The 26041-nt window shown below is 36.2% G+C and overlaps 1 protein-coding gene across 2 annotated transcripts in view; it reads right to left on the bottom strand.

Moving 5' to 3' along the window:
- Window positions 1–26041, bottom strand: part of CCDC73 (coiled-coil domain containing 73) — a 250565-nt gene that overhangs the window by 48273 nt on the left and 176251 nt on the right. For both annotated transcript variants that reach the window (XM_037838965.1, XM_037838966.1), the window contains 4 exons: window positions 21644–21772; window positions 21085–21144; window positions 19707–19811; window positions 993–1103 (listed from right to left, as the gene is read on the bottom strand). In XM_037838965.1, coding sequence (XP_037694893.1) covers window positions 993–1103; window positions 19707–19811; window positions 21085–21144; window positions 21644–21772 — 405 coding nt within the window. The remainder of the gene's footprint in view (window positions 1–992; window positions 1104–19706; window positions 19812–21084; window positions 21145–21643; window positions 21773–26041) is intronic.

The following is a 26041-nucleotide window of genomic DNA, read 5'->3' as shown; positions in this document are numbered from 1 at the left end:
ATAAAATATTCTTATGTATTGTGATACAATTAAATATGAAATGTGTTTATTAGATTTACATAAAGTTCACCAAAATCATCAGGGAAGACTTGCTCTCTCCAAAATATAAATTAATGAGAGCATGTTAGCTACAAATGAACTGAAAATCAAGAATTACTTACATAATTTAAATCAAACAAAAATCATCAATAGAAAATGTTATCAAGTTGGTTTTTTAGATACTATTAATATTTGTTGGTCATTACACTAGTCTAAATAAAATCTTATTTTCTCAATATATGGCTTTCATAAACTCACAGAGTGACTTTCTATTGTGTTAATTCTGTAAAAAGAATTGAAAGGGCAATAAAAATAGATATTACAATAGAATAATCAATTTGGGGATTCACCAATCTTTAAAGTGAATCTATATTTCACAACAATAATTTACATCATTTTATACTATTATTTTATCTACTTCTCTGAAATTAAAATTTAGTAAAAAAAAAAGACAGATGTGATTCAAGGAAACAGCCATGCTTATAACATAACTTTTATGATTAAATGTTAATACCATAAAACTTGACCTCTGTATACATGCTATAAACATGGCTTTAATGCATCTCAACAAAACTGCTGAGGAAAGCTAAATAAATCAGACAATAATAGTACCTATATAATTCTTTACTGTAATCATTTATTAAAATATTATGCAATGGCTTTATGAAAAAGTAAATTAAATTTTCTTTGTCACATATGGGAGGTCATTCAAATTCTCTCTATATAAACAAACATGTATATGTGTATTCTTCCATGCATGAAAACATTACAGGGAATTTTATTAAATTTAGATTTTAAAAAGCATTCACTTTTTAGAAATATGAGTGCAAAAAGAAAATATGCCAGACTTTATTCCTGTATCATTTTTGCAATATTTTTTAAGCCTTTAATAGTTATTTTAACATCTACAACTATTTTAAATATTTTAATGTTTTACCATTTAATAAACCTACATGTTTTTTCCAAGTTCTCAGTGCTTTCTCATGCTCATTTTGAAGATTAAGGAACTTTTCTTCATTTTCTTTTACCTTCTCCCTTTGCAGCTCATTATCTCTTTCAAGGGTCTGCAATAAAATTAATTATCCAAAAAATAATCAATACCACATTAATGAATTTTGATGTGTTTTATGTTGCTTGGACCTTTGCTTCTAACATGCTGAAAGTGCCATACAGATAAGTGATAATGTGCTATCTCAACAATAATTTTCATAAATTAACAGAAAGGTGCTTATAGTTTAGCTAACAGGAAATAGGGGGAGGTTATGAAAAAGAAATGGCTATAAAAGGGTATAAAAACATTGCCATTATTCAGTTTCACTGCATAAGTTTTAATGTGCTGAAAAAGTAATATAAAGAACAGCAATGAAAAATATGAAATGTAGCACAATCCAGCCTAATCTACTAAAAAAATTTAACTACCACAGAACATTTTTTCTTTTCTGTTTTTCCACACATTAACTGGCTAGAAAACCCTTAAATGCAATTTTAACTTTTAGTTTCAAATTAACAACTTTTAGTAGAGCTTTAACATTTACCATATTGACTTAATTACTTCACTAAATTAACACAATAGAATCACAACCACATCACCCCCTCAAGAAAAATCTTTAAAGAGTAAAAGTACTACCAACTGTTTTCTAAGACAAGGGTTCTAAACTTACTGAATCAGTGTCACTAATATTACTAGATTTCTTCAATGTCTTCTGATAATTTAAGTAAACCTTGGTAGAAAGATAAATATTAAGAACTCTTACCTATATGTCCAATACATCTGAAATTTTTAAGTTTGTTTTATTATTATTAAAGCTCTGTATACTCAGGGTAAAATTTCAAGCCACACAAAATGATACAAAAGTAAAGGTAAAGTTTTTCCTCTAGTTCTCCCCAGAAATAACTACTCTAGCAGTTTCTTATGTATCCCTTCAGAAATTGTCTACAAGCATACAAGTATATAAAGTATATCTTTTCAAATACAGATGAGGTCATATCATATATACTATACTGTTCTGCACTCTGCTTTTTTAAAAAAGCTAATACTACGTCTTGGTTACCTTCTGTATCATTACATATACATCTACCTCATTTTAAAGGGTGCATGATATTCAATTTATTTAAAGAGTTCTCAATTACATCTAGAACACCAAGATGCAAAGTGATAAATATGCAAAATTATGGCAAATAACCTAATAATAACATTTTAAAACACAGATAAATTTTAACATGAAGATTCTCTTCTCTGGCTCATAAAGAGTTGTGCACTTTGAGAGCACCCAATGAATACCTTTTTTCATTGCCTCTACTTCAGGATAATGTAAATACTTTTATAAAAATAATATTTTCTTCTTAATTTCTAGGTACAAATAATAGTAGGGCATTTCCAGAATATTCAAAATGGTATATAATTAATTGATTGATTAAGCATGTCCTAACATGATTAAGCATGTCCTAACAAATATTTTATAGTATGTAGATAGCACACTGTATTTTAGAAGATAAACAAATAAAAATCTAGGGAATTTATGGAAGAATATACCACAGCAGCTATCCTGGTAACAATAACTGACTAAGAGCTTATGTTCCTAAAACAATGTATTAGATATGTCAATCATTTCCTGTTCTACCCATTTTCAATCTAAAAGAAATTGCTTACATCACGTATTTTGTCAGTTCCTTCCTCCCTCCTTCCTTCCCCTCCACTCTCTCCCTCTCCCTTCTTCCTTCCTCCCCTTTCCTTCCCTTCCCTTTGCTTCCTTCCTCTCCTCCCTCCCTCTTTCCCTTTCTGTCTCTTTTGCACTCTCTCTCTCTCTTGCTCTCTATTTTGAGATACCCATCCTTCCATTCCAGTTGGGACCTATTGCTCTCTAAGTCTGCTGCACTGATCAAGTTATTTCTGAATTCCGACCTCTCTTTTTGTGGTGGGTCTCCTGTTTCTTGGATACCATGGTTTCTTTTTTGTTAATTTACTTCCTTATCTTGGTAGAGCAAATTTTGTATTACTTCTTAATAAAAGAGGCACATGTGGTGAATTTTTTGAGACCCTACATGACTGGTGATGTCTTTCTTCTATCAATACTTAACAATTAGTTTGACTGAACACAGTACAACTCTGCTTTGGAAATCAATTTTTCCCCAACTGCTGAAGTTATGGTTCTATTGTCTTCTATCTTCCAATGTTGCCATTATCATTCTCGATCCTTTATATGTGAACAACTTTTTTTTCCTACAGAGACTTTTAGAATCTTCTCTTAATGTGTAATATAAAATTTCATAATAAGCATTGGTGTTGACCAAGACAAACATATTCTTCAGTTCTGGATAATTTTCTTGTATTAATTCTTGGTCATTTTCTCCTCCTCCATTTTCTTTGTCCTCTCTCTGAAACTCACCAGACCTCTTGTACTAACCCCAAAATTTTCGTCCTCTCCTATTTGCAGTCTTCTTATCTTTTGGTTCTACTTTCTAGAAGACTATCTCAACATTATCTTCCAATCTTTCCATTGCATTTTTTTACATCTGCTAATATAATTTCTTTTTTAATTTCAAGGGATCTTTTCTAATTCTATAAATGCTTCTTGTTTATAGACTCCTAGTTCTTGTTTATACATTAATAAATACATTTCCATTAACTGAGAATATTTCCTTAGTTTCTCAAAGTCCTTTTGGTATCCTATTTGCTTCATCTGTTTTTCATAATAGATGATTTCTTCAAATGTCCAGTTATCTTTTGTCTGCTCATAATTAAGAATGAGGTATTAAAAAGCTAGCTGAAGGTTTTGTGAAATGGGAAGCTTTACTGCGGGTTAATTTGGCTGGGCTATTTCACTAGAAGAATCTAATTACAGCATCTATAGTCTTTTTTTTTTTTTTTTTTTTTATTTTATTTTATTTTATTTTTTTTTTTTTCCTGAACTCCATTTATTTATTTATTTATTTTTTTTGTTAACAGTTTATTCACACACCATACAGTCCATCCAAGTGTGCAATCAGTGGCTTTCAGAGTAAGCACAGAGTTGTGCATTTATCACCACAATCAATTTGAGAACATTTTCATTGATCCAAAAAGAAAAATCCCATAGCCATTATACCCCTCATTATTGACACTTAGTATTGTTATGGTACCTTTTTTTTTACAATTGATGAAACAATATTAAAATATTACTGTTAAATATAGTCCATATTTTGCATTACTTATATTTTCCCCACATACCACTCTATTATTAACACCTTGTAATAGTGATGTACATTTGTTCTAGTTCATGGAAGAACATTTTTATATTTGTACTATTAATCACAGTCATCATCCACAACAGGGTTCACTGTTTTATACAGTTCCATGTTTTATCCTCTAGCTTTCCTTTTTTTTTTTTTTTTTTAATCATCATTTTATTGAGATATATTCACATACTACGCAGTCATACAAAACAAATTGTACTTTCGATTGTTTACAGTACCATTACATAGTTGTACATTCATCACCTAAATCAATCCCTGACACCTTCATTAGCACACACACAAAAATAACAAGAATAATAATTAGAGTGAAAAAGAGCAATTGAAGTAAAAAAGAACACTGGGTACCTTTGTCTGTTTGTTTGCTTCCCCTACTTTTCTACACATCCATCCATAAACTAGACAAAGTGGAGTTTGGTCCTTATGGCATTCCCAATCCCACTGTCACCCCTCATAAGCTACATTTTTATACAACTGTCTTCGAGATTCATGGGTTCTGGGTTGTAGTTTAATAGTTTCAGGTATCCACCACCAGCTACCCCAATTCTTTAGCACCTAAAAATGGTTGTCTAAAGTGTGCGTAAGAGTGCCCACCAGAGTGATCTCTCGGCTCGTTTTGGAATCTCTCTGCCACTGAAGCTTATTTCATTTCCTTTCACATCCCCCTTTTGGTCAAGAAGATGTTCTCCATCCCACGATGCCGGGTCTACATTCCTCCCCGGGAGTCATATTCCACGTTGCCAGGGAGATTCACTTCCCTGGGTGTCTGAGCATCTATAGTCTTTTGTCTTGGGCAGGTTAGTTTCCCCAAAAAGAAATCTTCCATTTTCCTGCCTGGGAGTTATAAACCTAGTTTCTCTCTGAATGGAGAAAGTGGGCTAGGAGGTCTCATCATTCAGTCTTTAAACTTCCCACTCTGTTTTAAATACCATATTCCCAGTAGAGAACTGGAGAACTGGTTCTCAAAACAAAATGAAACAAAACAAAAGCCTGATTTGCAGGATTTGCTAATTTAATAGTGTTAAAAATACCCACCATGGTCAATTTCAAGCTACCACTGATTTATTAACCAGCTCACAAAATTCCTAAATATCTAATGATCAGCTCTTACTGGCACAAGCATGCTCCAGCACACCACTGGATCCCTACAACCTCAGCTGTTCTTCAAACTCTCCAAAATAAACCTCCAATTCTCTGCCAGGTAGGAAAGGGATACTACCTACTTATGCAGGGTGGGGAAGAGAATCTGGAGTGTCAATGGCTCTTACACATATCTTATAGTTTTGGGCTTCAATTGTGTACCCTACTTCCAGAGGCATGTGATGCTTGCAATTTTTAATCATTTCTGCATCTTTCACTTAGGTTTCTACTTTCTCTTATGTGCTAAGTAAATTAGAATTGCCCATAAGGTTCTTACTGTTAAAATGTTATTTTTTATGGTTTCCTATCCCTGTTTCCTTATCATTGCACATTTATGTTCTTTTAATAAATGTCATTTTATTGCAGTTTCAGAAGAAAGTAGAAGTGAATGTGTGTGTTCAATTCAACATGTTTAATCAGAAGCCCTGACTTGGCAACATTTGAATGTGGGAATAGTCTAAATTTATTCATTTGATCATCAGACATGCATCTGATAAAATTTATTGAGCTTCTCTGTTTAAGGCTCTTGCACTACATCAATGAAAAAGAGAGACAAATGTTATTTTTATATTCTGTCAGGAAATTATTTGGTTATTATTTGCATTTGAATTAACAAATCTGAAAACCATCTCTGCAAAAGCAGATATTGTGTGATGTCAAAATAAAATCATCTTGAACAAAGTGGCAGTGTAGGATCCTCCAGGGTGCTGTTCTCCCGCAGAATCTCTGAACAACTAGCAAAAGGTAGTAGAGTTATCTTCCTCAAAACCCCAGAAAAAATTCAAGGGTTGTGGGAACTGGGTGAGGGCCAAATCAAGAAAATGCTGCTTTCAAAATGGTAGGAGAAGAGAAGAGAGAAAGGGGAAGAAAGAATTTTCAAATTATTAATGGCAGAAAACTTCTCAAATTTAACAAGACATTATGTGCACATTAATGTGCACATTCAAGAATCCCAATGAACCCCAATCAGGATAAACTCAAAGATAATACATCCAGAGACATGGTAGTCAAACTATCGAATGTCAAGGACAAGACACGAGCTCTGAAAGCTGCAAGAGAAAAGCAACATTTTACATACAAGGTAGTTCCAATATGATTAAGTGATGATTTCTCACTAATAGTATGAAGGGGGGAAAAGCATAACATCATCTCAACTGACACAGAAAAGGCATTTGGCAAAATTCTATACCCCAGAGGAGGCAGGGTAAGATGGTGGCTTAGGGAGGTGTGGAATTTAGTTAGTCCTCTAGAGAAACTAGTAAACAATCAGGAACAACTAGTAAACAGTCTGGAACAACTGTTTGGGGGACATCCATGCCTGGACACATATCGTACACCAGTCTAGAATGGGTGGAATGGCTGAAATTGCAGCATACAACTGTAAGTAAATCTCCCCAAACTGGAGCTGGCAACCCTCCCACACTGGCATGGCAGGCTGAGTTGAAACACTTCCCTGTGGAAAAAAGAAACAGTCTACTAGGAAGAAGGGAAGGAAAATCACCCAAGCTCCAATTGCAGTTTTAATTAACAAATTTGGATTACTGAATTCAAGCTACAAGTATAGGTAAACCCAGAGCAAGCAGGAAAGGAACCCTGAGGTCTCTTCCGGCAGAGAAAAGATGGGTCTGATGGAAAATAATTACTACTAATAAATGAATAAAAACAGAGGTTTTTGGAGATGGCTGAGCTCAGAATACTGGAAAATGGCTGTGTCCCAAGAAAAGGGGCACATAGAACTGGGTACTAACTCCAGGCCAGCAAAACTGGGGGGCTGAGGACTGGCTCTAAAAAATGGGGTTTCTTTATTTTTTCTTTTCTTTTTTCTCTCATTCTAAGTAGCTCATTAAAGAAAGCCTCAGACATTTTCAATTGTCAGCCCTGATCCAGACAAGGGTGGAGTTAAGAGTGCCAGAGGGACAAAGGAAGAAGTAAAGTGTAGGAGATAATTCCCTAAAGGTTGTATCTTCCCTAACAAAAGGGGGGGGGGCAGGGCCCAGCTCAAGTGGCTGCCCTCCCTCAGAGAATTCAGACCCCAGGGCCTGGGTAAAAGAAAAAAACAAAACAAAACACAACTTAAATTGGATGTGGACACCATCTGCCCCTGGTTGGGACAGGGTCTGTTAAGAATTAAAGGCACTGCACCTCTTCACACCAGTGGGAGCTGTGGGCTGAAAAGCACCACCAGCTGGGAAGGATAGGAAAAGCACATAGTCTAGAGTCCTCACTCACAGGAAAGTCTGACAATCTGCTGGGGCTCATCCTCAGGGAAACTTGATACTGATTATATCCTCTTCCTGAGACCTGGGCCTGGTCTCCTCTGGGAAAATCTGATTGGGGTAACCAAGGAAACCAGATGCCCAGAAAACAAAAAATTATGAGTCACACCAGGAAAAACAAAGTTATGGCCCAGTCAAAGGAACAAACTTACATTTCAAATAAGATACAGTAGTTGAAACAATTAATTAAAGATGTTCAAACAAATCTTCTAAATCAAATCAATGAGCTGAAGGAAACTGTAGCAAAAAAGATGACGGATATAAAGAAGACACTGGTGACAATAAAGAACAATTCCTAAGTTTGAAAAAACAAATGACAGAACTTATGGGAATGAAAGGCATAACAGAAGAAATGAAAAACACAATGGAGACATATATCAGCAGATTTGAAGAGGCAGAAGAAATTCTGCACACAAAAGAACAGATAGGGAAAAGAATGGAAGAATATGAGCAGCATCTCAGGGAACTGAATGACCAACATGAAGTGCATGAATATATGTGTCATGGGTGTCCCAAAAGGAGAAAAGAAGGGAAAAGGGGCAGAAACAATAATGGAGGAAATGATCACTGAAAATTTCCCATCTTTATGTCTTATGAAAGACATAAAATTACAGATACTAGAAATGCAGTATACCCCAAACAGAATAGATCTGAATACCTACTCCAAGACACTTAATAATCAGACTATCAAAGGTCAAAGACAAAGAGAGAATTCTGAAAGCAGCAAGAGAAAAGCGATCCATCACATCCAAGGAAAGCTTGATAAGACTATGTGCATATTTCTCAGTAGAAACCACGAGGGTGAGAAGGCAATGGGATGACATATTTAAGATACTGAAAGAGAAAAACTTCCAGCCAAGAATTCTATATCTGGCAAAACTGTCCTTCAAAAATAAAAGAGAGTTTAAAATATTTTCAGACAAATACTCACTGAAAGACTTTGTGAACAAGAGAACTGCTCTACAAGAAATACTAAAGAGAGCACTACAGGGAGACAGGAAAAGACAGGAGAGAGAGGTTAAGAAAAGAGTGTAGAAATGAAGACTATCAGTAAGGGTAAAAAGAGAGAGAGAAAAAATAAAAATAAAATAAGATATGACATATAAAATCCAAAAGACAGAATGGTAGACAGTAGACATTACATTGAGTGAAATTAGCCAGAAGCAAAAGGATAATTACCGTGTGTCTCACTAATATGAACTAACATTAATGAGTGAACCCTGAAAGTTAAAGTTGAGAACACCAGTTATCAGGAGATAGAAAGAGAGTGGAGATCAAGCACCTGATACTGAAGGTGTATGGAATGTTCCACAGGATTGTATAGATCTAGAAACAGATAGCACAATATTGTGTGAAGGTAGCACAATACTGGAAATACTCTGAACAAAGAGGAGTGTGAATATGGGTGAAAGAGGAAGGCTAGGGACATATATGATACCAGAAAGAAGATAAAGACTGGGACTGTACAACTTAAGTGGAACCTAGAGTGGTCAATGATGGCAATCAAGTGCACTGATATAAGAACGTTTTTACATGAGGAAGAAAAAATGAATGTCAACATTGCAAGGTGTTGAACTGGATGATACAGGGGAAAAATACAATCAATATCAACTAGAGTCTAAAGTTAAGAGTAACACTGTAATACGCTTCCATTAATTGTAACAAAGAAATATACCAAAAGATAAATGTCTATAAGAAGGGGATACAAGGGAGTGGTATGGCTTTCCTGGTGTCATTGTTGTATTTTATTTTATTTTATTGTATTTTTCTTCTATCTGTTTTTCTTCTTCATTTTTTTTCTCCTCGTCCTCTTTCATTGCAGAAGAAATGGAAATATCCTCATATAGATTATGGTGGTAAATGCATAACTATGTGATTATGCCAGGAATTACTGATTGTTTACTTAGGATGGATTGTATGGTGTGTGAATAAAACTGTTTAAAAAAATAAACAGAGGGATACAAGTGCTGGAGAAAATGTGGAGAGAGATGTACCTATTCACTGTTGGTGGGGAAGTAGAATAGTGCAGCCCATCTGGAGGGCAGTGTGGTGGTTCCACAGGAAGCTAAGTATGGGGTTGCCATATGGTCCTGAAACCATTATTGGTTGTATACTTGGAGGAATCAAGAGTGGGGACACAAGGGGACATCTGCACATTGGTGTTTATGGCGGCAGTATTCAAATTTAGAATGGATGGAGGTGGCCTAAGGATATATCGACTGATAAACTGAATGGTGAACTGTGGTCTGTACAAATAATGGAATATTGTGCAAAGGCAAGAAGGAATGAAGTTGTGAGGTATCCAACTAGGTGAATGGATCTTGAGAACAATAGGTTGAGTTAAATAAGCCAGAAATGAAAAGACAAACATTACAATGCCTCACTAATATGGATTAATGATAATGTGCAAATGTTGAGAATTGGAACTGGGAGCATGAGTTATCAGGGGAAGGCTTATGTAAAGGTTTTTGATTGTAAGCTCTTATAGCAGTCACATTGATTCATGAGCTGTAAGAGTTATTTCTAAATTTTGAGGTACTGAGCTGTTTGTGTGTGACTTGGTTGGCCCCTGGAGCTTCAGGTGTCTGTCTGGCACCTGGGAACTGGAGCCAGAGTTCAGCAGGTGTGAGTGTCAGCATTGTCCTATGTAGCAACTGTTACAGAGGCTGAAAAGAAGTTCAGACTTCGATTAGAGATATGAACAAAATGGACTTGGTTGAGACTGGGGGTTGATCAGACTAAAGGGTAGAGGATGATATTAACTGTGTTTTAAAACTTCCTTCTGTGTGGAACCAAAGGAAGAGATATTTATTTGGTGCAAAATCTATATTTTCTGTAGCACACTATAATTTAACTTGTATGGTCAGTTTACTCAAACACCATAATCACATGGAACCTTGAATAGGGAGTGAGATCTGGTTAGTTTGTACAGGTTAGCATGAAGCCCCTATACATCCCAGAGTAATTTGGGCAGAGAATAAAAAGTATTTGCAAAGACCCCTTGGGGCACTGGGAGAAAATGTGGAAATATTAAACTTCCCACTTGGGGAATTCCTGATATTCTCATAAGCACTGGGGATTACCAGTTTAGTAGGCCAAGTCCTCCATCTTGGGGCTTTTCCTTATGAAGCTTGTTGCTGCAAAGGAGAGGCTAAGCCTACTTATAATTGTGCCTGAGTCGCTCCGAGAGAACCTCTTTGGTTGTTCAGATGTGGCCTCTCTCTCTACGTCAACTCTGCACATAAACTCACTGCCCTCCCCACTGCATTGGACATGACTTCCAGGGGTGTAAATCTCCCTGGCAACGTGGGACATGACCCCTGGGGATAAGCCTGGACTCAGCATCATAGGACTGAGAAAGCCTTCTGGACCAAAACAGGGAAGAGAAATGAAACAAAGTTTCACTGGCTGAGAGATTTCAAATGGAGTCAAGAGGTCATTCTGGAGGTTACTCTTACGCGTTTATATAGATATCCCTTTTTAGTTTTTAGTTTATTAGAATAGCTAGAATATCTGAAAACTACTGACCTGCCAACCAATATCCTTGATTCTCAAAGACGTGTGTATAATTATATAGCTTATACATTGTGACCATGTGATTGTGAAAACCCTATGGCTCACACTCCCTTTATCCAGTGCCTGGACAAAATGAGTAGAAAAATGGGGACAAAAAGGAAATGAATAATAGGTGGGGAGGTATGGTACGGGATATTTTGGGTGTTCTTTTTTACTTCTACTTTTATTCTTATTTTTATTTTTTGGAGCAATGAAAATGTTCAAAAATTGATTGTGGTGATGAATGCACAACTACATGATGGTATATTTGGATGATTTTATGGTATGTGAATATATTTCAATAAAACTGCATAAAAAAATCCCAATACCTCTACTTGATAAACACTTAGAAAATAAGAAATAGAAGGAAACTTCCTCAACATGATAAAAGGCATGTATGAAAAATCCACTGCAACATCATACCGAATGGTGAAAGATGGAGAACTTTCCCTCTAAGATCAGAAAAAGACAAGGATGCCCATTGTGACCACTATTATTCAGCACTGTACTGGAATTTCTAGTCAAAGCAATTAGGCAAGAAAAAGAAATAAAAGGCATCCAAGTTGAAAAGGAATACGTAAAACTTTCCTTATTTGCAGATACGTGATTCTATATAGCGAGAGTCCTGAAAAGTCCACAATAAAGCTATTAGCGCTAATAAAACAATTCAACAAAGTGAAGGGGTGCAATCAATATGAAAAAATCAGTGGTGTTTCTATATTCTAGTAATGAAAATCTGAAGAAGAAATCAAGAACAAATTCCATTTACAATAGCAACTTAAAGAATCATATATCTAGGAATAAATTTAACCAAGTATGTAAAGGACTTGTACACAGAAAACTACAAAACTTTGCTAAAATAAATCAAAGAACTAAATAAATAAATGGAAGGACATTCCACGTTCATGGATTAGAAGATTAAATACTGTTAAGATGTTGATTCTACCCAAAGTGATTTACAGATTCAATGCAATCTCAACCAAAATTCCAACAGCCTTCTTTGCAGAAATGGAAAATTTGATCACCAAATTTATATGGAAGGGTAAGAAACCCTGAATTGTCAAGCTATCTTGAAAGACAAGAAAGTTGGAGGACGAAAATTTCCTGATCTTAAAACTTATTACAGAGAAGCATGTTACTGGCATAAGAACAGTCATATAGACAAATGGAATGAAATTAAGAGTCCAGAAATAAACTCTCACATCTATTGCCAATTGATTTTTTTAAGGTATAAAAATATGTTTATATCTTTATACATTCTTGTAGCATTTCATATAAGAACAAAGAAATTATCTTATGTATTCACAGAAAGATTTTTTTTTAATTCAGTTTTATTGAAATATGTTCACATACCATACAATCATCCATGGTATACAATCAACTGTTCACAGTATGATCATATAGTTATGCATTCATCACCACAATCTATTTCTAAACATTTTCCTTACATCAGAAAGAATCAGAACAAGAATAAAAAATAAAAGTGAAAAAAAGAACACCCAAACCATCCCCCACCCCACCCTATTTGTCATTTAGTTTTTATCCCCATTTTTCTACTCATCCATCCATACACTAGATAAAGGGTGTGTGATCCACAAGGCCTTCACAATCACACTGTCACCCCTTGTAATCTACATTATTATATAATTGTCTTCAGGAGTCCAGACTACTGGGTTGGAGTTTGGTAGTTTCAGGTATTTACTTCTAGCTATTCCAATACATTAAAACCTAAGAGGTGTTACCTATACAGTGCATAAGAATGTCCACCAGAGTGACCTCTTGATTCCATTTGAAATCTCTCAGCCACTGAAAGTATTTTGTCTCATTTTGCATCCCCCTTTTGGTCAAGAAGATATTCTCAATCCCATGATGCTGGGTCCAGATTCATCCCCAGGAGTCATATCCTGTGTTGCCAGGGAGATTTACACCCCTGGGAGTCAGGTCCCACGTAGGGGGGAGGGCAGTGAGTTCACCTGCTGAGGTGGCTCAGTTAGAGAGAGAGAGGGCCACATCTGAGCAACGAAGAGGTACTCAGGGGGAGACTCTTAGGCACAATTATAGTATTGCCAATTGATTTTTGACAAGGGTGCCAAGACCACTTAGTGGGGGAAAGAATAGTCTCTTCAACAAATGGTGCTGGGGAAACTGGATATCTGTGCCAGTTTGAATGTATTACATCCCCCAAAACGCCATTATCTTTGATACAGTCTTGTGTGGGCAGACATATTAGTATTGATTAGATTGTGATTCCTTGATTGTTTCTATGGAATGCGACCCACCCAACTGTAGGTGATAACTCTGACTGGATAATTTCCACAGAGGTGTGGCACTGCCCCTTATCTTGGGCCTTGATTAGTTTACTGGAGCACTATATAAGCTCAGACAGAAGGAGCGCGCTTGCCACAGCCAAGAGGGACACTTTGAAGAATGCACAGGAGCTGAGAGAGGAGCTGCGGCTTACAGAGATATCTTGGAAATGGATTTGGAAAGCAGACTCTTGCTCCAGAGAAGCTAAGAGAGGACAAACACCCCAATAGCAACTAAGAGTGACATTTTTGAGGAGCTGCAGCCTAGAGAGGAACGTCCTGGGAGAAAGGCATTTTGAAACCAGCACTTGGAGCAGATGCCAGCCACGTGCCTTCCCAGCTAACAGAGGTTTTCCAGACGCCATTGGCCATCCCCCAGTGAAGGTACCCGATTGCTGATGTGCTACCTTAGACACGTTATGGCCTTAAGGCTGTAACTGTGTAACCAAATAACTCCCCTTTTGTAAAAGCCAATCCATTTCTGGTGCTTTGCATTCTGGCAGCATTAGAAAACTGGAACAATATCTATATGCAAAAGAATGAAGGTGGACCCCTACATCATACGTATATTAATTAATGTTCTCTAGGGAAACAGAATCAACAAAAGGTATCTGTAAATATAAGGTTTTTATAAAAGTGTCTCATGCAACTGTGAAGATGCACGAGTCCAAATTCCATATGGCAGGCAGTGAACTGGCAAATCCCACGAAGGTATTCGATGAACCCCTCAGGCAGCGAACTGGCAATTAGGATGAAGGTGTTGGATGAACTCCTCAGGAAATGCTTCACTGGCTAGCTGAAGAAGAAGTGAAGGTCCTCTCTCCCTCTTCCTTAAAAGTCTACAACTGACTGGATTAAATCCAGCTGACTGAATTCTCTCATTGCACAAGGCATGCCCTTCATTGATGTAATCAGTCACAGCTGCATCCAGTTGATTGATGATTTAATAAACCAGCCTTCTGGTTTATTAACCAGCCACAAACGTCCTTGCAGTAACGGTTAGGACAGTGCTTGCTTGACCAGACACCTGGACACCATCACTTGGCCTAGTTGACATATAAACCTAACCATCACAATACCATATACAAAAATTAACTCAAAATAGATCAAAGACCCAATTATAAGAACCAAAAGTATAAAACTAGAAGAAAATACAGGGACACATCTTCAGGACCTTGTGTCAGGTAAGTTTTCTTAGATTTTACACCAAAAGCCTGAGCAACAAAAACAAAAATAGATAAATGGGTCTTTATCAAAATTAAAACTTTTGTGCATCAAAGGAATTCATCATGAAGGTAAAAAAGACAACCTACAGAATGGGAGAAAATATTTGGAAACCACATATCCAAAAAGGAATACATATATATATTCTGAAATATATAAATAAATCCTACAAGTCAACAACAAAAAGACAAATAACCTAATGGAAAAATGGGCTAAAACTTGAATAGACATTTCTCCAAAAAGATATACAAATGGCCAAAAAACATATGAAAAGATGCTCCACACCATTAGCCATTAGGGAAATGCAAATTGAAACCACAATGTGATGCCATTTCACACCCACTAGAATAGCTACTAATAAAAAAATGGAAAATAACAACTGTTGGCAAGGATATAGAGGAACAGGAAAACTCATTCATTGTTGGTGGGATTCTAAAATGATGCAGCAGCAGTTTGGTGATTCCTCAGAAAGTTAAGTATAGAATTACCATATGACCCAGCAATACCATTTTTAGCTATAGACCCCAAAGAATTGAAAGCAGAGATTTGGGCAGATATTGGCACACTGATGTTCATAACGGCATTAAACACAATCGGCAAAAGGTGGAAGCAAGTCAAGTGTCATCAACAGATGAATGGATAAACAATATGTGGCATATACATACAATGGAACATTATTCCATCATGAAAAGGATCAAAGTTCTGATACATGCAACAACATGGATGAACACTGAAGACATCATACTGAGTGAAATAAGCCAGACACAAAAAGACAAATATTATCTGACCTTACTGATATGAAATAATTAGAATAAGCAAATTTATAGAGTCAGAAACTAGAATACAAGTTATCTGGGGCCAGGGTGGGGACAGAGAATGGGGAGTTAATGCTTAATTGGTACACAATTTGTTTGGTGTGATAGAAGAGTTTTGGTAATGGGTGGTTGATGATGGTAGCACAGTGTTGTGAATGTAATTAGCACCACTGTATTATACATTAGAATGTGGTTAAAGGGTAAATTTTAGGTTGCATATATGTTACTAGAATAAAAAACCTAAAAAAGCCATAGGATTGTACAGGACAGTGAACCCTAATGTAAATATAGTTAATAGTACAATAGTAACAATATTCTTTCATCAGTTTTAATAAACATATCACTGCAATGCAAAGTGTTAATAATAGGGAAAACTGTGTGAGGAGGGGGAATCTGTCTTTTCTGCATGATTTTTCTGTAAACATATAACTTCTCTCATAAAAAATTTATTAAAAAATAAATAAAATTATCTGCTAATGTTTTAATCTACTCAAAACTAAGGAAATTATCTTGGTTAATACTAAGTTAATATAATGAATACAGGAGCAAACTAAATAAATTATCCTTGTTAACACTATCAATACTATGACTTTGGGAGCATAACTATAGTATGTATTTAATTATAGTAGGTATAATCAACACACAAGAGAAAATATTTTCTATAATGAGAATTTAGCTCTCTATGTTCTAAACTGTACTACTAAAAAAGTAAGAAAGATGACAGAATGATTGCAGAGCACTGGAAAACAGAGGCCATTATCAAGAGTAACGACCCCTTTCAGTACAGGTGAAATTAGAATGCTCCTTGAGAAAACACTTGAGATAGCTATACAGCATAAACCACAGCATCAGTTCAACATTAATATTTTGTTATACTATATATCACTGGTTCTCAAACACCAGTCTGCAGACAAGTACTGTCTGTGACAGAATTTTTACTGGTCTATGGCAAAAAATGTCAAAGTAAGGTCATAAAATGTCTTTTCTAAAAAAACTGTCTTTTATTTTGAGATTATGTCCTTAATATATTTTTGTTGTTAAAATGTTCTTTTTTAATAAAATGACAGGTGGAACTGTTTCTTTACTGTCCTTATTATCAAAATTAAAAAGTTGACAATCTATCCTGTATTTTCAAATACTTTGAAATTTTACTATACGAAACTTAGCTTCTCTATGTACTATCAAGCTTGGGTAATAATTGTGCTACCTAAAGAGAGAGGCATTTGGATTATCCAAGATATTGGCAGTCATAGTTAAAAGATCCTGAAACCACATTCACAGTTACAGTTAACTCAAAGAAACACATGGCTATATTTCTGACAACTATAGGTACTGTAGAATCCAACAATACATAAATGTTGGACTTTGAGCACATGAAGCGGCAATTTAAGATTGCCTGATCTAACAAATCTAACAAAAGTAGCAGGCATCACAGATTTAAGAAAAATACTTAACAGTGTAAAACTGTAGAAATAGTGCTGGATTCATATCAGGACAAATATTTAATCCTGGTTTTGCCACTAAATATGAGGCCTTAAACTACGCTGATTACATTTTCTAGGTCTCTGTTTCATCATGAAATGAAACAAGTGAATAAGTTAATCTCTAATATTTTGTTCATCCTAAAAATCTGTTTCAACTCATTTAAAAGAATTTGGGTAAATTATATCATATGTTTCTTGGGAGAAGATTTAATATGATTAGAGAAACAGTTCCAGTTATCCATCTATAGGTTAGGTGGAAGAGACTACTAGGGTATTCTTGCTTATCAACTGGACTTTCTGAGAATTTTTTTACTCATATATTTATTGGAGTAAGTGAAAGGGTTAAGAGGAGAGAGTGATTTGACTCTGGCACACCTCTTACCCTCCCTCTTCTAGGACTAACTCTAGTATAGGTGGGGGCAAGCAAGAGAAATAAGGAAAGCAAACTCTCTCTATTACATGACTGGCCAAAGAATATCAATGTTGAAGGAATAAACCTTGCATTGTTCAGGTTAAGTCTGGTTCTATTAAATGCTGATGGCCTCTGCCAGGTCCAGTGACAAAATTTCTGGGGTCCAGTGCAAAGCTTAAAAAGCACACAAAAAAATGCTATTAAAGGTACTAAATATAAAACTTTTCTTCCTTGAAGTCATTTTTGTGACTTGACAGGGTGCTTTTTATTTTCCATTTATTGTTATGGTCCGCAAGGTAAGGGAATACTCACAGGGCAACTACAGGTTTGCACAGGTGCCTAGGGGCCTTGTGCGCGTCAGCATGAGCTAGGCCAACCAGCTCTTGGGTTCCCCTTTCTGCAGCTGCTAGACCAATGAACTGGGTCCTGGCTGGGGGTGGAGAAGTCAATCATCCCTTCCCTTGGAAACTCTGCCCCAACCCATGGTAGATAGTGACTGCCAAAAGACTGCAACTGCCAGACAGGAATTCACTCAGTACCTAGATTGGAGGGTAGGTAAGAGGGTTACCTCTAAACCCCTCTCTGTCCCCTACAACCCAAATCTTTCTACAAGTCATCCACCTAATATGCTGTGGTGCTACCAGTCTGAGTCAGGGATACGGCTGCCATGCCCCACTCTGAGATTCTGCAGGACACATGTGCCTGATCCAGACCCTTATCCCTGCAGTTAGGCCCCCACCAGATGTAGAGGGTAACAGCAGAACACAGGCCTCTATCCATCAATGTAACCCAATTGACCTGCAGTGGTCACAGGGCAGGAACAGGGAGGGAGAGGCTAACCAGGGCCCAGGGTACCTAAGAGTGGAAGAGCCAGCAGCAGAGAAAGGGTCCTGGGAGATAGTACCATGCCTGAGCCAAGGTTCCAAGTCCCTGGCGCATGCTTCACTGTTCCATTGGACTTAATTTCCAAAACAAAAATTCAAAGATAAAATGTTTAAGGATTTCAAATGGTGACCATACAACATTATATCTCAAGCACAAGGCCCTTCTGAGTGCGGGGCCCTGTGGAATTACATACTCATGAAGCTGGCCCTAGCCTTTGCTGATGATGGTCTTTACATGGTAGTTAAGTATAGTTTTCTTGGGAAAATTCCTCTGCGACCATGAACCCCTCAGAGGGGCAGAAGTATCTTCCATTGGCCACTCCAGTTTGAATACGCCCAACTTCTCCAATCCTTTGTCTGAACTGAACATCCCATTACTTGGCTCAGAGGCACTATCACTAGTTCTTGACTCTCTCTCTACTGTATTCCATGTTCTTTCATGTGGAGTCAAGGAACCACCAGGGTCTCTCTTTTGCACCCTTCCAGGCCATGTAGTAGTGGAATAAGCACTGTACTTCAAGTCCCACTGGCACAGACTATTCCAAATACTTTCCTCCTTGAAATTTCTAGATCAGAACTGGGTATTAGTCTATATGTTCTTGTACACACCCATTCTTCAAGAAACGTATGCCAAAGTCTTCCACATTAATTTATCATAATTTACTTCACTGACAACACCAGAGTGGACCTTCACATTTCTACAGCATCTCAAGCACCCATCCAGGGAACAAAAAGGCAGTCTCCCCTTCTTATACAAGTAATTCTTTACAAGTAATTCTTCTGTAGACTCTTTTGCTTAGCTTCATGAAGGGAAATATACCCCTTTCCCCAGAAGTAAGAGAGAAGTCTCTCTTTTTTAACACTTTCCTCCTGAAACATCAATGACCATAACTTCTCCCTCTCCCCAGTAATTTTCTTACATACAGCACAAAGAGGATGATGGTGGTGATTGTTGTGATAGGAAGGCCAGTTCTATCAAATTCCTAAGAAGTGGGATCTGCTCCCTACTTCTGGAAGCTCACTGGTTGCTCTCTTAGAATGTGGTGACACTTGTCATCTTTCATTTTCAGTTTTGGGCCTTGGCCATAACGCTAAGACAAAGAAAAAAAATCCCATTCATCCTGTGACAAAATGAAATCAGATACTTGATAAAAGACAACATCTAACTGATAACAAAGACGTTGAAAAAAATATGTTCATTACTTTAGACACTGATACCAAGTTATTGAAAGAGGTCAATCTCTTACCCCTACAACTCAAAATGACCTTGATAACATTGGGCAGATGAATGCAACCAAACAGGCAAAACTCATTCAATGAAAATATATTAAAGAAAAAAACCTGATTATTTTCTTTTAGCATTTTCAATTCTGTCTCCAGTTTGGTATTATCTTGGGTCTGTTGCTGAAGTAACTGCTGCATACGTTGGAAAGAAATGATGATATCCTTTAAAAAAGTATAAAAATGATACATCAATTGCAAAAATTTTTAAATAGTAGGTATGTTTCTAAACTCATTCTTCAAATACATTTTCTAATTTCTTAACACATTATCTTTATGGCTTCATTTCAACACTTTATATTTAAACTAATGGCATACTTTACTAATTCAATATCTAAAATAAATTACACTTTATGATTTCCTTACAAAGAACTAATTCTAAGAGTCTCTCAAATAATTAAGTTTTTTGAGACTACTGAAAAACGTGAAGAATTCAAAACTAAAATAAAATTTTGTTGGCTTGGCCCTTGTGCTGGTTTGAAGCTGTTATGTACCCCAGAAAAGGACATGTTCTTTTAATCCATTCTTGTAGGTGTGAACCTATTGTGGGTGGGACCTTTTGATTAGGTTGTTTCAATTGAGATGTGACCCATGCAATTCAAGGTGGGTCTTAATCCTTTACTGGATTCCTTTATGGGGTTAAAAGGCAGAAAAAGCTGAGAGAGCTCAGAGGAATATCCAGACAAGCTTATAGGAAAGACCCTGGAGATGCTGAGAGCGCCACTGAAGTGAGGAGCTAAAATCAACAGAACTCAGGAGAGAAGGACCAGCAGATGCTGGCCATATGCCTTGCTATCTGATAGAGGAACCCTGGATGCCAGTTGCCTTTCTTCTGTTCATGCCTTAACTGGGATATTTTCATGGCCTTAGAACTGTAAATTTGTAAACTAATAAATCCCCATTGTAAAAGCCAATCTATTTCTGGTATATTGCATTCCGGCAGCTTTAGCAAACCAAAACAGCCCCCAGACAGTAAATATATCTCTCCTAAATGTCATATTGCTAATGGGCCAGGATGCCATGCATTCACAATCAAATGGAGGAAAAGTAGGAGAGAAAAAAGAACACAGAGAAATTTCTTTGCACCTTTTTTTCTTTTTATAGAATTATAAATATTGAATCAATTCAAATAAGAGAATAATGTCCTGAAAAAAGCCCACTAAGTACACATACATTTCAATATTTATCTGCTGGGATAACAACAGTATAAACTATCAAGAAAAAAAGTGATTTTTAAAAATCTGATTTATTTTTAATGGGAGTACTATTTTTAATTTGAGACCTGGTTAAAAACGTAGATGTGTCCATTTAATACACACTGAGTGCCTACTATGTGCTAAGAATTGACCTAGCATGATTCCATTTGTAATTTATTTCCCACATTGTACCTAATTTTTCAGATATTTACTGGCTTCCAAATTATCTTAAGATTCCTTACCTTTTTTTCCTCTTGGATGTGGATAATCTCTTCGTTCATCTTCTTATTTAATTCTATTTCCTTAAACATTTTTTGAATAATTTTAAAGTTATGGTATAAAATTCAGCAAACTATATATTCAATTGAGTGCTCAGCAAACTTGGGAGTGTCATGACCTATTTTTACTTCATAGTACCTAATTTTGTCTGTTGCTGAAGCAGTGATTCCAGAGAACTGCAGAAGTTATCAGAGACCCAGTATAGGCTGGCACAAATTTTTAAATGTTAATGTTAAAAACTACAGAATTTCTTATCTCCAAAAGCTGTTCTTAACACATCATTGTATCACAACATTATCTGAAATTATATTAAAGTGTAACTAAAATGGTTATAACCAAATTTTATTACCTAAAGTCTGGATAATAGCAAAAGTTATCAAATAATCTTAAAAAGATTAATAATAATTTAACTTTTACTATGTATATTAACTTCACAATCATTTTTGTGTTATAATCCTGAAATTTTCATAAAGTTTACAAAAAGTCTAATTTAAAAAAAAATGTATTCATTTAATTAAATACCAAGTTGAGTCTTTCTTGAAGTTCTTGAAATTTTTGTCCTTTAATTGTTAGATTGATGCTTTCTTCTCCCACCTTATACTGACATGTGACCTTGGACTTCATCAAGTCTGAGGTTAAATTTTTTAGTTCCTAAACACAAGAAACACATCAAACAGAAAATTCAGTAAATATATATCACCAAAGCAAGGTATGTTCCTGCCAGCTTTAAAGTCCATCTATAAATCTATAATTACAATTTACTATATTTCATATATCAAGATAATAGTACTGGTCCATCAAGGTCTAATTCTCCTGGTTCCTTTAAAAGATAATTAGCCAAAGTGGGAATGCCATCTTTGGTTATATGCAACGTCAGTCACACAGGGACAGAATGCATAACATGGGATCTTAAAAAGAGTGCACTAACTAAATGAACTAACCAACCAAGTGTAGGATGTTTTTATTCATAACTTATTCAACAATATCTTCTGAAATAAAAAGATGACAATAAAGAAATGTCAATTCCCAAGTTGATTAACATCTAATAAGAAAAATTTATGTAAGAATTATAATACAATATGATGAGTGCTATATTTCAGGAATGTACAAGAAGCATAAAGGAGGAAACAGTTGAGTTGTGGGCATCAAGAAGGCACTTCAAGGAAAAATGGTATTTGAACTGAGTCTTAAAAGATAAATTTGCAGAGGACAAAAAGGGACTATACAGTCCAGGCACACAGTCTACATGCACAAAGGCAGAGAAACATGAAAGAGCATGGTATTTTTTCAGGGAAACAGACTAATGTGATACGACTGGAGTTGATATGGTGGAGGTGGGGGAGAGGGAGAGTACTGGTAATTTTGGCTAGAAATCTCGCAGGATTCAAATAATGAAAGAGATTTGTATACCAAGCTAAAGAGTTTTAAATTTTGTCATATAGACAACGGAGAATCAACAACGGAACGATTTTGAGTACGAGAATGACATAACAAGATTTGCATTTTAGAAAAATCTGCTTTTAGAAAATAACTCTGGTAATGTTGTAAATGGTGGAATTGAAGAGGAATGAAATGAGGGGATAAAGGTCAATTAGAAGGGTAGTGTAAAGGAAGTCTTCATTTGTGTAATTACATATCTGTTCGTTTAGCAGATAACAATCAAACACATCAAAATTCTGAAATATCAACTTCTCGGTTGGTGTGTAATTAATTGATTGCATTCCTGCTTAGTTGTGTTTTCACTGTATTAAATACTCAAGATTCTGATTTTCATCGTCTTTTATAAATGCTTGATTACAGAGTATCTGAACTCCCTCTGTATTATGGAGGAACTCTACATTTTAAGAGCTCACTGCCCATTAGACAAGCTGAAAATGCTAGATACTAACATCTTAAGAATGAGGCCAGGTTCTGTTGATCACATGCACCTATCCTGGCTATTGGTTTAGGAACTAGTAAAAGAATAGGAATTATTACAAATCAAGTTGTTGATAGACAGTAGGGACACTGCTAGTAACTTCAAGCTTGCAAGAGCAACAGTGATACCACTGCAGTAGCAGCATCCAGCCTGGTCAGCAGTGACGGTACAAGCTGAAGTGTACAGTGTTCAGTGGTGGAAGTTGGTTTTAGGCCTTGATTTCAGCTCTGGTCTTGATACTGCAGAGCCTCCCTTGTTTCTGACCATTTTCCAAGTCTGAGATGACCAATATCCTTCCAATAAATTCCTTTGCTGACTAAATCAGCTTGAAATGAAGAATCTTGACTAATACACTGCAACCTTTTTAAAGGTTATATGTTTAAGAACTGAATAAATAATAAATAAAAAACAAACTCAACTCTTTGTAGAAAAAAGTTGGCTGATTGATGTGGCGCAATTACAGGAAATTATTTTCTTCATTGTGCTGAGTAGTCTTTCCTACTTTTTTTCTAAGATAAACACATAGTTCTCATGTAGATTTTAAAATAATGAAGTATTGGAAATAGGTGCAATCACTTAGGGAGTTATCAGATAGAGGAGAGAAGGGCCAAATGACTGAGACTTAAGGAACTAACATTTACTGAATAGGGCTGGAGTAGAATAGGAAACTATGAAGTACAGTCAACTGAGGTAGGAAGAAATCAAGAGAGTGTGATGTCAAGAAAGCTGAAATAGGAGCAAAAGAAAACAGGAATGCCAATACCTCTAGAATTGCACGTTACAGCTTCAGCAATGCAGAGATAAACATAGCCAATTTTCTATTGGTCTCAAGTTCAAAATTCAAGAGAAGGGACTCAATGGTCTAATTTATTTCACATACCACCTTTGGATGTGTGCATTGCATGAAATTTTGCTAAAATAACCATGTGGATCAACAGATAGGGCTTATTCCTCAGAAAAGCAGGCAGGTATGTACTGGAATAATGAAAGCAGTTTGAGCGAAGGAAGTAGGCCTTGAGATGGCCCTTGCAGAATAAATACTATACTGGAAAGATTTCATTTTCCCCTTTCTTCACACTGTTCTGTGCCCAGTGTGGCTGATCTCTGTGGATACATCAAATAGTTTCCCTTGCCCTCTGGCTCCTTTTTGGATTCAATATTTGGGATGTGCCAGTAGGAGATCAGTGGGCTGGGAAAAGAGACAAATGGAAATATTGCCACAGCTGACTCCTTACCTGACCACAGATTGGCAGAAGTTCTGTATTTTTACCATGTTGTACTTTCTGACTTGTGGCTGTCTTCTACAAATGTAGACACACTGCTCTACAAGTTCCAGCATCTGCTTCCTTCCCTTCCTCTTTCAGGTTAGGTGTGTTAATGGGTTTCCCACTGTTGCTATCCCTGGGGTGTTTCATCATCCCTTGTTGGTTTCCCTTAACTCTGCCTACAACTTTGTAAATAGTTTCTTTATTAAACTTTCCTCAATTACCTATTCAAATATGCCATCTGTTTCCCTGCCCCAACTCCATCTAAGCAAATTGACAGGAGGCATTTTAAGTGGAGGGTAGGGGTGGGGTGGGGAGGGAAAGTGGAAGAGAGCAAAGCCAAAAGGCAGGAAAAACTAAGAATTATGCTAATGGCAACAAAGATTTTGGCTTAAATTGAATGGAAGATTCTTATTAGGAAGCAGTAGGAAATAATGTTGAGTATGTAGGATGGGATCAGAGCATGAAACTCTGTAAAGCCAATTAAAGAAGTCTGGCACTTGATATGGTAGGCCAAAGAGAACTATTTAATCCATCATTTCTTCTAAAAATACCAAGTACCTACTATGTGTCAGGCTCATAAAAGTGATACATTAAAGTAGAATCTTAATAAGCTTAGTCTGTAAAAAACAGCGAATAAAAACTGGAGAAAAGAATACTAGCTAAGACACTATTAATACAGGCAAGAGATAATGAGTGTCTATACTACTGAAAATAGAGAACGGAAAATGCAGCATTCTAAAGGAAGACCTTAGAAACTGGAAAGGAAATGAAGGAAAGAGATGACTCAAAGATGACTGAAGAGTGTCTAGCTGAATCTAGAAGAAATGAAAAGGTAGATCAATAAATGTGGAAGAGAGTAGCATGAAAATAGGAAATAAATGGAAAGTCTATTTTACTGATGAAATGGATGAAAAAGTGCATTTAAGATTGCCTAAAACAAGAGATGGAACATGTTCCGAGACAGACTCTTAAGAAAACCAAAAATCACTAATCATTAAGCTTGAGTCATAGACTGTACTATTCTCAAAAAAATTCCTTCATCCATATTTCTTCAAATTATAAAAGATTTCATGTGAATTCTCCCAAAAGAAATAAATTTCAGTGTACCAAGGGTGATTCACCTTCACAGGTAACAAGATGGTTTCCTTTGAAAGGAGCTCTGTGAACTTTGTTTGGGAGGGAATCGGGAGAATGAAGAGTCCATTGTGGGACCTGTTGACCCTGAAGTTACAAGGAGTCATAAAAGGAGATGACCTGCAGGTAACTGAAATTATGGAACTGGAGAATAAGGGGAACATGATGCTGCAAATAAAGATACGAAGTTATCTGCATGAAGTGAATGGTTGAATTCAGGAGTATAAGCTCATTGAAAGAAAGAATATAAAAAAAGAAAAACAGAGACCTTACAATAGAGCTTTGGAGGAATGGGAGAAAAAAGAACATAATGAAGGAGCCAAAGGAATGTGTTAGAGTACCAGAAGTTCCTGAAAAAGTTATTAAAAGTTATAACTAATTCATTTTCTGTTTTAAACATCTACAATTTTGTACAAAACATAATATTCTGTGATGAAGGACACAATGTCTACCAGGTTACAAGTAACAGAAACAAGACTTAAACCACCAAATAATAAGAAAATTTCTTCTCTCACAAAGTAGAGAGCCCAGGTTCCAATGGTGACTGACTTGGGTGCTTAATCATGTCATCAACAACCTAGGTTATTTTCACGTCTCTGC

Source organism: Choloepus didactylus, chromosome 6 (genome assembly GCF_015220235.1).
Source record: "Choloepus didactylus isolate mChoDid1 chromosome 6, mChoDid1.pri, whole genome shotgun sequence".
In the NCBI taxonomy this organism is placed as follows: domain Eukaryota; kingdom Metazoa; phylum Chordata; class Mammalia; order Pilosa; family Megalonychidae; genus Choloepus; species Choloepus didactylus.
Note: the sequence above shows the minus strand (reverse complement) of the source record. Positions and strands in the feature narration are given on the sequence as shown.